The following is a 14,071-nucleotide window of genomic DNA, read 5'->3' as shown; positions in this document are numbered from 1 at the left end:
CTTCATATAAAGAAAGTAGACTAGAGACTTCTAGAGATTAAGAAGGGTTAAAATTAGGGAGACTAAAGGGGAGTTAAATCACAGGAGGAATAAGTTCTGATTGTGCAGCACAGTAGGGTGACTACAGTTCACAACAATTTATAGGATATTTTAGAAAGAACTGCAAGAGAGGAATTCAAACATGTACAACACAAAGAAATGATAAGTGTTCACAGAGTTGGAAATACCAACCACCCTGATTTGATCATTTATATACTGTCACATGTAATCAAACTATCAATCTGTATCCTTGAAGTATGTACTAAATTGGTAAAAAAAAATGAGATACAGAAGTATGTGTATTATAAATATGCTATTATTTGCATATTCATAAGTATATCTAAGTACAAGAGTACTTACTATGTACCAGGCTTTTAACCTAAGTTTCTTAATCATTTAATCCTAAAAACTACCAGAAAAGAATGTGGCTATTACAATGAAAACTTTACACAGGAACCAAGGCCCAGGGTGATTAGGCAAAATAACCAAGAGTACATAGTGAGTAAACGGTAGGCATTACATTCATACTGAGATAATTTTCCTCCAGAATTGTAAACACATTCCAAACTATTATGCCGAACTGGTGTATATGAACATGTGTGTGCATGTGTACAGGTATAGGGAGTTGTAGACACAATGAAAGAATATTAGAGTAAAAAGCCAGCAGTAAGAAGCAGAGCATGGACAAATACACAAAGACTGAGAGAACCAATGGGCTGCACACTGGTACAGGCAGGCAGCAACAGAGATCAATTAGTCCTTTTAGAATCTTTATACTTACCTAGAGAAACAAAAGAAGATATAAATGATGTTTGTAGCTAACTCAACACTTTGTTTCCAGTCTTCTCTCAGGACTCTTGCTAGCGCACCAAGGGCAGTTTCTACAGAAAAGGAGACATACGGATATGATCATTTACCTGGGCTTTGATATAAAGGGAGGTTGGTTTTAAATGTCTACTTATGAATAAGTAACAAAGCCAAGATGGAACTGGGACAAAGAAGTAGGATGTTTCTTTCCAATACAGAAAGCTAATTTAGAAGTATAATAAAACTTTCATTCAAAACTCCTGACATACAAGTGTGTGCAGTAAAGAAATTGAATGTGATTTAGATAAATGTGACAGCAGATCATCAAAGGCTGCCTGCTTCCTGATTGTCTGCTTCCTGATTGTCTGCTTCCCGACTGCCTGCTTCCCGATTGCCTGCTTCCAGACTGTCTGCTTCCTGCCTGTCTGCTTCCTGCCTGTCTGCTTCCTGCCTGTCTGCTTCCCGCCTGTCTGCTTCCCGACTGCCTGCTTCCCGACTGTCTGCTTCCCGCTGTTGGCTTCCTGACTTTCTGCTTGGAATCCTACTACTGCTGTGCTACCTTTGTTTCTCTCTCTCTCCCTCCCTCCCTTTCTTCCCTTTTCTTTTTCTTTTCTTTTTTTTTTTATTTATTGAGACAGGGTTTCTCTAATAATTCCTGGAATTAATTTGTAGCCCTGGCTGTCCTGGAACTTAATTTGTAGACCAGGCTGACCTCAAACTCACAGAGATCCACCAGCCTCTGTCTCTGCCTCACAAGCGCTGGCATTAAAGGTGTGAACCACCACTGCCCAGTTTTTGTTTTCTTTTTTAACATTTGATTTACTCTATTAAGACAAAGACTAGAATATACCTAGAATATAAATGAGCAGTTTAGCCATCTTAGCTTCATTAAGGTAAAAAAAAAATAAAACTTACGTGAAGAAAAGTAACATTTACATATATTACATACCAACAGACATAAATAACAAAATAGAAGTTTCAGATAACAACTTCTTGGAAGCTTGTGAAAAGCTGGGCTCAAGGGGTACAGGGAACATTCAGTTGTCATTTGTTTGACTTGGAGCTTGCTGTGCCTTAAACAGCCTTATGCTGTTAGAGAAAAGCACTGTGGCAGCATTACAATGCCCGAGATAGGCTTAACAGTTTGTTAGCAGGATTAACAAAAGGTTATTGACATTTTTTAAACAAAAGCTAAAATCAGGTATTTTCAGGAGCTTTAAAGGGGTCAGATGTACTTTTGTTAAGTCTAGAAAGCCACATATAGACAGGTACACAGTTGTAGGCCTCTCACAGAAAGACCCAGAAAGTTCTGGCTGAATTTTGAAACTGTCTAAGAAGAAAAGCAGAGTCTTAAATGTGAAGTGCCTCAACACTTAGGACACACCCTAACATACACAGAGGTCTCCAGTAAGGGTGGGAGATATTATCATCAAGCAATTAAAGAAATTGTAGCCCAATCATTGTCTAATAAACTAAGTAGAAATTGCACTGCTTCTAAAAGGATATCAAATTTGTAGAATTAATCCACAAAACTTGGCAAACAAACAAATGGCATTAATAAAAAGCCATGGGGTAGCATGACTGATTTCCAGAGTTACCATATATTGTTTCAACAAAACCAACTCACCAGAGAAAGAAATAGAACCATGTGACCCATGCTCAGGTAATAAAGTTATCAATAGACTGTCCATGAAAAAGTAGATTCTGAGCTTATTATAAGACAGAGTTTAAATCAGCTATTATTACATTCAGAAAAAGGAGGGACCGGAGAGATAGGCTGGCAGTTAAGAGTACTTGTTGTGCAATCATGAGGACCACAGTTCAGATTTCCCAAGCAAGTCACCATGCTTCTCTCACACCTTTAATACAGCTCCATGGAGGTGAAAACAGGAGCACCCCTGAGGTTTGCTGGAATCTAGCCCAGTTGTGAAAACCTGTGTCCTAGATTTAGGAAGAGACTTTGCCTCAAAGAATGGGTAGAAAATGATAGAGGCATACACCCGATGCCCTCTTCTGGTCTCCAAATACACACGTACACAGCTACACACATTCAAATGCACAGACACATATACACAGAAATAAATAACATTACAAGATTAAAGTAAACCATTTCTATAGATTTAAAGGCAGTTAGTTACATGAGTGAACAGGGATGACATTTTATCAACGAGACCACAAATTATAAAAAAAAGGCAAAAATAAGAAATATGTACTTGAAGAGTACAAAAGCTAAAGTTAAAATTTACTGGAAATCTAAGCAACAGGTGTGACATAAGAAAAGTTAATATAAGCATTTTAGATTGGTCAGTCTGAAGAAAAAAAGAGGAAGTCAAAATGAACAGGCCCTCAAGGACATCTGGAGGAGAACAAAGCACAGAAACATCCATGATGCAGGTCCCAGAAGCATATACAGGTTCAAGCTGAACATTTAATGAGAAAATAGCTAAAAATTTCCTGTTTGCTGAAGACCAAAAAGGTAAACACACCAAATATACCACACTGAATGATATCAACACTTAAACATGTCACAGTCATAGTCAGGTTTGCAAAAAGGCTAAGAGAACCAAAGCGTGAAGAGAAAAGCAACGCTGTGTGTTTACCATCAATAAGATGGTAAACAGGTTTACCTCACAAATCATGGAGACATGCAGATAGGAATGACACATGAAAGTGCAAGAGAATTTCTGTCACCTGTTGGGGGTACAAAGCTTCTTGTGCCCACAGAGCACCGTGAAACCAATGATGCTAAACATGCAGGGCCTCTCCTCAAAGGAGAAATTACCTGTTTTTCACCCGGAAGGTCGGGAGTGAATATTGTTAATGACCAGGTGACCTTTCTGCTATTTGAGAGGCAGACCTCACCCACATTGTGCTATAGAGGCAGACCTCATGCCGAATGTTTATACCAGACTCTTCCCTCCCTAGATCTTTAGCTCTCAGTTATTGGAACCCATTCTTGGGGGAGATGTCACATGTACTTCTCTACGACATCTTCGACAGAGACCACACTAAATTCTAGACCTTGTAGTTACAGAAACCATTCTTATGGCCACATGTACTTTGTAAAGGAGTTTCTATGTAGCCATACCTTAATCTTTATTGTGCACCTGGAATGGGAATAACTGTTGCCTGGAAACTTTTACCCAAACTGTACTGTGTTTTAAATATGAACCTCCTGGCATTAGACTTCCCAGGTTTGATCCAGGTTGATGAAGGCGATCTGAACTGAGTTTTCATTTTCCCATCTTCGCGGATCACTGCCTGAACTGACACTTTACAGGGGCCCTCAGCCACCTGCCTGTAACTCCAGAGCTCTGAAGGTGGATTACTGGAGCAAGCTAACTAGCTAGACCAGCCATATCCTCATGCTCTGGGTTCAACTAAGAGACAATAAGGCAGCCAATGATTGAGCCAGACTCTTGATATCAGCCCTGGGCCTCTACACACACATATGAGAATGTATATTTCTATAAACAAGTATACTCATAACACTTGTAAACATGCATACAGATATGCATATAGCACACATATACATATGCAAGAAATAAATCAGTATTATTACAGCACAAAGGAGTGAGGAGGGAAAAGAGCAAAAGTGTATATTGGAACAAATTTCTGTATACTGTTAAAATTAAATTAGTTGTAATTTGAACAAGATTGTTTGAAACTGTCAATTGTAACGTTGGGGAATCACTAAGATAATAACTCAGGTAAACATAATAATAGAAAATTAGCTTAAAATGATAGACTAGAAAACATCTAGTATAGAAGGAAACAATAGCAGAAGAAAACAGAAATAGAAGAGTAAAAAGAGTTAAGAATCATAACATTTTTCATAATTTACAAATATATATGTTAAAAGTTTCATCATTCATAGCAAATACAAAATAAAAAAACCTACTTTATGAGTATTACATCAATGTTAAACAGACTAAAGACACCAATAAACTGAAATGGAAAAAGAACACATGGTGGTCTAGTCATATGCTAATTCCAAGAAACATTTGAGATTCAAAACCATAAACAGTGTGAAAATAAAAGAGTGGATACAGAGACCTACCATGAAAAGAGAGGAGAGGACGATAAAAGATTTAAAATATTCCTAATATATACAAGAAAAAAGAAACTTCAGAATATAAATATTTAAGACATGAAAACAAGTATATGTGCATTTGTATACATAAAATATTTAAGATCTGAGTACAAACTTTGAGGGTAGGTTTGCTTTCCATAATTTTCTATGTTCAATATTTAGGAAAAGAAATTACCATTTAATAGTAGTTCTTCCAAGTTATCAGGATTTCGAGCCAGCTGTAGGATCAAGGCAGAACCCCGAACCTTGTCTGGAATATCTTCATACAACAGCTCAATGTACTCATCCATGTCATTAATGTTGGCCACTTCGTCAATCTGAAACACAGCAGGAAGCACTCAGCAGCTCTGATAGGCAGATCGCTGTCAGATAGATGACGATATTTGTGACGAATATATCACTTACAAACAATTTCCAAAAAATGGATAATAGCCTCTTTTGTGGATGGAAATTTTAGGTCTTTGTATAGTAGAATGATAATACTAAATTATAAACACAATAAAATGGAACATATCTAAAATTTGTCTCTTAATGTATTTTTAATGTAATACAAAGTTATTTGTAACTACTATAATAGATTAAATATTTTAAAACTTATTCCAAAATGTTGAGAATATTTTTGCTACTTACTTTAATAAAATTAAAATGTGTTAAACAGCACTACCAACAATTTTTGTTTTAATCAATTAAGCATTGATCAAATAAGATGCCTTTTTAAGGTATCTCTAAAGTGAACCATTTAAAATTCTACTTCTGAACATGGCCATATGCAATACTGAAAGGAAAGGTGATGTCTGTAGTATTTTGTTGAACAGATCAGAATTCACACAGTCTTACCTCCATCCCTTCAAAAGGAGGTGGATCTTTAGGCTTGCTTGATTTTTCTTTTTTTTCTGTAAAAAAGATTTTAAAAATCCTAAGAATTAGGTTTTAAAGGTTTGGGAGTAATTATTTTCAGTAGTTGAGATTGATGCTGCCTAACCTGGGAGTATAAAACTAAATATTTGATGAAATTTTTTTCAGTGCATAAAATATTTCCATGTAAAAATCAGCTATTTGTTCTAATGATGCTAGTAAGGAGAACATAAACTAACAAAATCTGTCACAAAATTATACTTCTTTTAAGATGGGAATGCATAAATCAATAAGGCAAAGAAAACAGTGTAAGTAATACAAAAATGATGAACATGAAAACTAACGTTAACACAGGAGGAGTAAGAAATAGTAGTTAAATTATAAGCTAAAGTAACTAAGAATGAGTGATTTTTGTCTGAAAAGTTAAAGGACATAAATTAAAAGACGAATTTTTGATATTTACATCAGCTTAATCTTCATTTATTCCCAAGGAGGCATTCAAACGTACTGAACACATTTATTACTCTATTCAGTTAAAAGCATATTTTCATATTCTAAACAGAAACAATGCATTAAATCAATAATAAATTAAAAAGGAAATTAAATAAATTAGAAAAAATAAAAAACTGTATAATTAGCAAATAAATATGGATATAAAAGACTTGGCCATTACAGGGGACAATTTAGAAGAAGAGGATCAGCAAGGATGCTGGAAGTAAATATGAACTCTACATTCATGTATCAATCTGTCCTAATGAAAATCACAGTTTCACACAATTAATACATGCTACGAAAAGAAATACTGCTATGAAGTACGAGTGATGGAAAATGAGAAACACACTGTTGACAATAAAAATGTCAGGACAGCCTACTCTTCCAAAGAGACACAATACAGAATTAACCATTTCCACTTCCAAGGGCATTATCCATGAGAGGTAAGGGCATATTATCAAATAAATTCTGTGTCAAAAAAAATTTTAGTTAAAATTATTTTTAATTTTAAATAAAATAACAGTAGTTCTGACTGGCAAAGAAAAAGAAATCACTGAAGTGATGAATCACTGTGCCACAGTTTACTACAGTCCTCCTGCCATCTCCTTAGGGGGAGGCTTCTGGCTCTACATTATCACAGTAAAAAGTTATAAACATCTTGATCATTTAGACAAGTACAGTTTTAATATGCAGTAAAACATTATATACCTTCAACTACTAATGTGCAGAGAGAGACTAATACTGACTTGAATTATTTTATCCATATATAATGAACACTTTTCACAGTTCTTTTTTCATATATTCTAATCACTAACATTCAATAATCCATTGGGATAACCTTTTTATTTGAAAATATCTTCTATATTTCCTGAGTTCTAAAACACTAATGGTACAGTTCTTTCATGAAGGAGTTGAGAACAGGAAAATGACAGCAATGAAGACAATGATAAAAGAAATGTGATACTTTTCTTAGGAAAATTCATGAGAGTAATATCCCAGGGTTATCTAAAGCACGAGACATCTCTCATATGTATATTAAAACTTGAAATAAATAATTCACTAAAGTTATAAATGATGTATAAACCAGAAATTTAGAAAAATAAGTCTAATTAGAAAAGAGAAGATCTCTGCCTTCAATGTTCCTTTTATTAGTCTACTACCATGATGACAGACTTATCTCCTTATTCCAGCATATGTGTGCATGTGCACACACAGTGAAACAGAGTCTGCCCACTGCATGTAGAAGCATAAAACCTCCAATTCAGGAAACAAGTACATCTGGTTATCCTAGCACTGGTAAGAACTCACAACCAAAATGAATACAGTTTTCATAACTAGATTTGTTTGTTTGCTTACTTGTTTTGGTTTTTTGAGACAGGGTTTCTCTGTAGCTTTGGAGCCTGTCCTGGAATTCACTCTATAAACCAGGCTGGCCTCGAACTCACAGATATCTGCCAGCCTCTGCCTCCTGAGTGCTGGGATTAAAGGCGCATCATGGCCCAGCTATAACTATGTATTTTTATACTACACATCTATTTACAAAGTAAACATAATATTTGTGAAGGCCACCTTTGGTGTTAAATCTAAAACCCTACCTCCTTCCACTCACCTTTTCCTGACAATGAATCACGGCGGTTCTGTAGATAGTACAGCAGCTGCTCTACCTCATTCAGCTTTGAGGGATGAATGAGTTTACATTCTTCAACTACTTTTCGGGCCAGAGAGGTGATATCTGTGTTAGCATTGAGACTCTTCAGACGAATGCTGCAAGCACATCCAAATTCCCAATTCAGATATTATAGAAAGTACATGACAGATTCAAAAATACTATTTTAAGATAATTTATACATTATACATAGTCTATACCTATCTAGCCATTGAATCTTATTAAAGTAATAATTTAGATACAATTAGGCTTATATAAGTTCAAGGCAATCATTTCCTGTGAGCTGCATAAAAAAGTAGTAAAAGCAAGATAAATCTTTTAAGACTTTCTGGACAAGATATCCCTAAGCCCTGTTTGAAGCAGTACTTCTGATGTAAAAACACAGTCTTTACTTATTACTGAATATGAAATACACACTGTCAGAAATTATATCATTTATACTTAAATATGACAACATTTTCCAACTTTTCTTTACTTGTGCTGGGATTGGAACCTGCCACTTGCTAGGCAAATACTATAAACTGTGAGCTACTCTGCCATTCCTTCCTCTTAATTGAGTCCAAAACAATCACTGGGAGTCTGTCCTAGTGAAAAGGAAGAAAAGACAGTGCAGAGGAACACACCAGCCTGTTTACATGGACTCATGGCATGAGTGACAACTATGAAAACATAAAATCAGGACTGTTAAGTAAATCCTCCTATACAAGACTCATACTCAGTAGGAGAAAAAGCCAAAGTACCCACTGCATAAAATTATTTCTTTGTGAAGATAGCTAATTTTTGTAGGAAAATAGCAGGCTACTACAGGGATAAGTGAAAAAGAATCCTGAGAAATATTTTTAACATAGCATCTGTGAAGTCAGTATTCATAGATGACTTCTGCTAAATCTAGTGTTAGCTTGAATTAGATATCCTTCCCAGCTTAAATTTTCTAGAATAACACTCTTTACCTGTTCTGTCTTAAATCTATTTATTTTTGCTGTTGACAACTTTTAAGTGTTTAAAATAACTGATTTTATTTTGGACAATTTTAGCTGAACATTAAAAGGCAGATGTAGCAAGGATAGTCCACAGAAATAACCCCAAAGACATCTTTTTATTCAATTTTAACAAAAACTCAGAAAATTTGTCAATAAATCTGATTGAGAAGAGATACAGGAGAAACTACATCAACAGCTGGGCATGATAGGAAAACCCAGTTCCAGCACTTGGAAGGAAACCTGAAGCAGAACCGGTGAGCTCAAGACCAGCCTGGGCTATACAATGAGACTCTATCCCAAACAAAACAAAAACGAAACTCAATAAGCATACCTTCAAATTTGTTTTAGGCTTTTAGAGCAGATTAGTTTTCTAGAAATAGTGTTCACAAATTACAGAGAGAATACACTCACCTCTCTCCCAGTTTCTACTGTGTGCTTCTTCTACAATTAGCATCTTGCCTGTACAGCATATTTACTATCTTTATCAAAACTCACAAACATAAGGAGTGAACCCTAATGTAAGCTAGGAACTAATATTGATACATTTAATTATTTATTAACTGAGGGCCAGAGCTTATATTAGCATTCATTCTATGTTCTATGAGTTTTTATAAATTATGTATCAATCATTATAGCATTATACATAGAAGTTTTATTGTTCTAAAAAGTCCTATCTTTTGCCCATGGTAACCTCTAACTTCTTTATTATACTTACAGTTTTGAGTCCTCCATTAATGTCAGGCAGTAGGAATTGCATAGTATATAAACTTTCCAGACTGACTTCTTTTGTAGGGTCCCTCCATGTCTTTGTGTGCTTACTAATTCATTTCTTTACATTCTTGGATAATGCTTCATGATATGGTGGTGCCAAAGTTGATCCACTCACTATTGGTCATATTTTGGTTGCTTTCAATTATTAGGTATTTTGTATAAAGTGTCTATAAATATATGTGTAGACTTTTGTATAGACATAAATTTTTAACACATTTGAGTAAATATCTAAAAACATGATTAATGGATATTTTATGAGCCTGTGTTTAGATAATTGCCAGTATCTGGTGTTGCCCGTCTTAGGGGCCTTAGCCATTATAATGGGTGTGACATGATTCTTGACTGCTCTAATATGCACAGATTTTTAAGTCTCTTCTATGTCTCTTTTGTAGCAACATACACATTGGCAATGCAGTTCAGCCTGAGCTGACGGAAGCCATTTTAGTCGCAGTGTTAGCCTCCTAAACCTGCATCTATTAGAGGAAACTGGAGAAAAGGTATACTTTCATTTTTCCTGTTTTTGAACATGGCAGTTGTGATTACTCACCTGTTTTTAATCAGCATATGTACTTTTGTTAGGCACCCAACATCTATTAAAAGCTAACAAAATTTCATCTGTATGATTTCTACACCATAACCATCAGTTTCTCAAAATGAAATCAGAAAGGCATTCTAAGAGGCGGAAGCGCCAGGCTGTGGATCTAGACAGTCACCGGTCTCTCTAGTTTGGTGACAGTTTATGTCATCCCTATCTCAACCTACACAGACTTTCTCTTCTCCACCATTAACAAAACCTTTCGGATTAACAAAACACATTTTCCTTTTGGTAGGGTCTTGTGGTACATACCTTTGGTTAGTGAATGTGACATACCTTTTGTTAGTTAGTGAAACCCTCAGAACTAAAAATTAAATTCCTCTCCTGAAGTGCAGGTTTTGAGATTATAAAGTTAAAGACAGCTTTTCTTTAGGAAATCTAATATTGAAATCTCAAGAGATTTTCATGAATGTTCAAGTCTTATAGTCTCAGGTAAGGAATGACAAACAGAAAAGAACAGAGAGAGAAAGACTAAAAGGGTGAGCTGGACTGCAGTGTGAGTATGCACACATATTCGTCAGTGTCTTGTATAGTCTAGAGGATTCATTTATCGTCATGAGCCACTAATGTCAGTCTCCTGATCCCGACAGAAAAACCAATGAAGACAGTAAAATGAGACACTAAGCAGTTTCTCTTTGTAGGGTGAAGCAAGCCAGGGCTTTCAACTATAGCATTACTGAAATTCAGGCTTAATAAGTGTTTCTTGTAGGAGGCGATTGTGTACATATAGTACTTGGATTCCACCTCTTAGATGAAAATGTGACCGACCATCTTATAATGACAACCTAAAATATCTCAATGGGAAACAATGTTCTTTGTGGGGAAGAAACCATCCCCAGAGTGTTTAAGGATTTGGAGTCAATGCTTATACTAAAAGTGGCACCATCACATGCATTCCTAGTAGCTCGAACACACTCAATTCCAAACATGGCACAAGTAGAAATGATTTCTGACTAATTACCAAATCAACACTGTGTAGCTGGGAGAGGGCTGAGGGTGAACATTAAGTGATATCAAATCTTCTCTATTACCATAAAACTATGGGGATAGAGAGATGGTTCAACAGTAAAGAGTATTGTCTGCTCTTCCAGAGGTCCTAAGTTCAATTCCCAGCAACCACATGGTGGCTCACACCATCTGTAATGATATCTGGTGCCCTCTTGAGGAAGAGACCTGGCCAGTGGTCCTCATCAACTTAGACCCTGAAACCCAATATGAACAAGTTCAACAAAACCACCATATATGGGCTGCCCACATATGCTTCAGCATTGCCAGGGCATAAATTTCATTTTCATTTTATTTCACCATAAAACTATAGGAGGAAGGTAAGATAATTAGCAGAAAACTGCAGAATGATGAAAAAAGGACAGTTCCTGAGGGACTCTCTCAAAACCAAGAAGAAAAGGAAGTAGGACACCAGAGGATCTAAGAGCACTCTTATTACTAGCATTTTTCAGAGGACTAGGTTGTTTTCAAGGACTAATTAAAGATCTGTGCCCCATTTGGGAACATCTGAACATCAAACCACTCCCAGCAATTCTAGGGGGAAAAGGATACAGGATTTTAATACTTAGATTTTCCAAACTGAGCAAAAAGTTCCTATATAAATGTAGCTTTTGTGATTAATTTCACTTAGCATTTCAAAAATATTACTTTCTCTAGAATATATTCCATATTTATATAGTCTAATGTAATCTTTCATTGACTAAGATAAAGTCTGTCTAGAAGTGTTCAATAAATATTTACTACCTATAAAGATTAAAATATTAGATTTGAATAAAGTTTATATAAAGTCCCCTATTTTAAAGATGTATACAAATGAAGAAAACTTACATTTTTTGACATTCCTTTCTTTCCCCCAACATGGGATCCCCCATTTCTCCAAGAATGGTAGCTTCCACTTCATACTGAACGATGAGAGCTTTTTCTGATGGATGGACATCAATATTTCCCCCTTTAACTTTCCTACAAAGATATAAAAAAGTACATTAAAATCTCACAGAACAGCCATAACTTTCACACAGTTTATGTCTAAAACATGAGGGTGAGACTGACGCATGCCATCCAATCTCATTCTGTGAGTCTGGGACAAGTATGTATTTCCGCCCAGCAGAACGTATTTTCATGAATAGTCTTACCTTGAAAAAAAAATGTATTTACCCAAAGAACCATGTATAAACGCAAGTGAAACATTTATAATTAAAATTGTCTTTGCAGAGGATGGCTCTGACTAAAATGAGCTTTTTAATCACAGCCATTTTGATTCGCATTTCCCTAATTGCTGGGGATAATTAACATTGTGGGGAGATATTTCTTAGTCATTTTTAGATCTCCTTCTAAAAACTCAATGTTCAAATCCATAGCCCATTTTTCGAATGAGTCATGTTTTTTTTTAAGTTTCCTATTTCTCCATATATTCTGATATTAATCCTCTATCGAGGATAACTCGCAAAGATTCTCTCCCATTCTGTGAGCTTCTTCTTCACTCAATTGTTTTAGTTGTGAAGAAGTCTTTTAGTTTTATGAAGCCCCACTTGTCAATTGTAGGCCTTAATTCATGGATAAATGGATCATATTCAGAAAGTCCTTTCCTATACATATGCCATTTATATACCGTGTGTGTGTTTTATTCTAGCATATTCAGTGTTCCAGGTTTCATATTTAGGCCTTTGATCCATGTGAAATTAGTTTCTCTGCAAGGTGATAGATATGGGTCTAATTTCATTCTTATATATGTGGAGCATCCAGTTTTCCTAGTACCACTTGTTGAAGATTCAATTTTTCTCCAGGGTCTGATTTTGACATTTTGTCAAATATGAGATGGTTATAGTTACTTTCACTGTACCATGTTTGGGTCTTCTATTTTGTACCACTGATCTACATGTCTGTTTTTGTTCTGGTGCCACGTAGATTTTATCTGATGGCTCTGTACTGTATCTTGTAATCTCTAACAGCAATCCATCCAACACTGCACTTTTTGCTAAATATTGCTTTGGCTATCCAGGGTTTTTTATTGTTCAAAACAAATTTTAGTATAGTTCCTGCTTTTCTACTTTTGTGAAGAATGACATGGAGTTTTGATTGGGATTGCTCTGAATCTGTAAACAGTTTTTGGTAGTCATTTTCACAATATTAATTGTACCATTCCATGAACATGGGATGTTCTGCCATTGCCCAGTGTGTCTCCATCTCTCTCTTCAGAGATTTAAGGTTTTCATTGTAGAAGTCCTTCCTAGAGATTTTATTTTCTCTGGGGTTACTATGAATGGGAGTGTATCTATGATTTCTTTTTTGTATGTTTGTTGTTGGTGTATAGAAAAGCTCTTGATCTTTGCGAATGGATTCTTATCCTGTCACTTTGCTGAGATTGTTGATTGTTTCTAGAATATTTCTGGTGAAATTTTTGGGGTCTCTTATGTGTAATATTGTACCATCAGCAAATGAGGATAGTTTGACTTCTTTTTTCCCTGCTTGTAGCCCTTTACTTTCTTTTTCTTGATTCACTGCTCCAGCTAGTGCACTGAGCAGTGTATTGAAAAGAGGTGAGGGTTGAGGACAGCCCTGTCTCACTCCTGACTTCAGTTTGCCTGCTTAAAGATTTTTTCTATTTAAGATGCTGCTGGCTGTGGGTTTCTCATATATAGCTTTTATCATCCTCAGGTATTTTCCAGTATTTTTGCTAAGCCATTTATCAAAATGGCATGAAAGATTTCATTGAAGGCTTTTTCTTCATCTATTGAGATAATCATTTGATATTTAAGTTCATTTATGTA

General features: G+C 35.5%; 1 protein-coding gene across 1 annotated transcript in view; it reads right to left on the bottom strand.

Annotated features, from left to right (window-relative positions):
* Kifap3 (kinesin associated protein 3) overlaps positions 1–14,071 on the bottom strand; it is a 122,768-nt gene that overhangs the window by 100,985 nt on the left and 7,712 nt on the right. Inside the window, exons 2-6 of the mRNA XM_050158422.1 lie at positions 12,132–12,263; positions 7,896–8,050; positions 5,777–5,832; positions 5,115–5,256; positions 821–920 (exon numbers count right to left, since the gene is read on the bottom strand). Coding sequence (XP_050014379.1) covers positions 821–920; positions 5,115–5,256; positions 5,777–5,832; positions 7,896–8,050; positions 12,132–12,263 — 585 coding nt within the window. The remainder of the gene's footprint in view (positions 1–820; positions 921–5,114; positions 5,257–5,776; positions 5,833–7,895; positions 8,051–12,131; positions 12,264–14,071) is intronic.

This window comes from Alexandromys fortis, unplaced genomic scaffold (assembly GCF_014885135.2).
Source record: "Alexandromys fortis isolate MF-2015 unplaced genomic scaffold, M_Fortis_MF-2015_v1.1 scaffold_97, whole genome shotgun sequence".
NCBI lineage: Eukaryota > Metazoa > Chordata > Mammalia > Rodentia > Cricetidae > Alexandromys > Alexandromys fortis.
The sequence above is the reverse complement of the archived record's forward strand: the minus strand, read 5'-3'. Positions and strand labels throughout refer to the sequence as shown.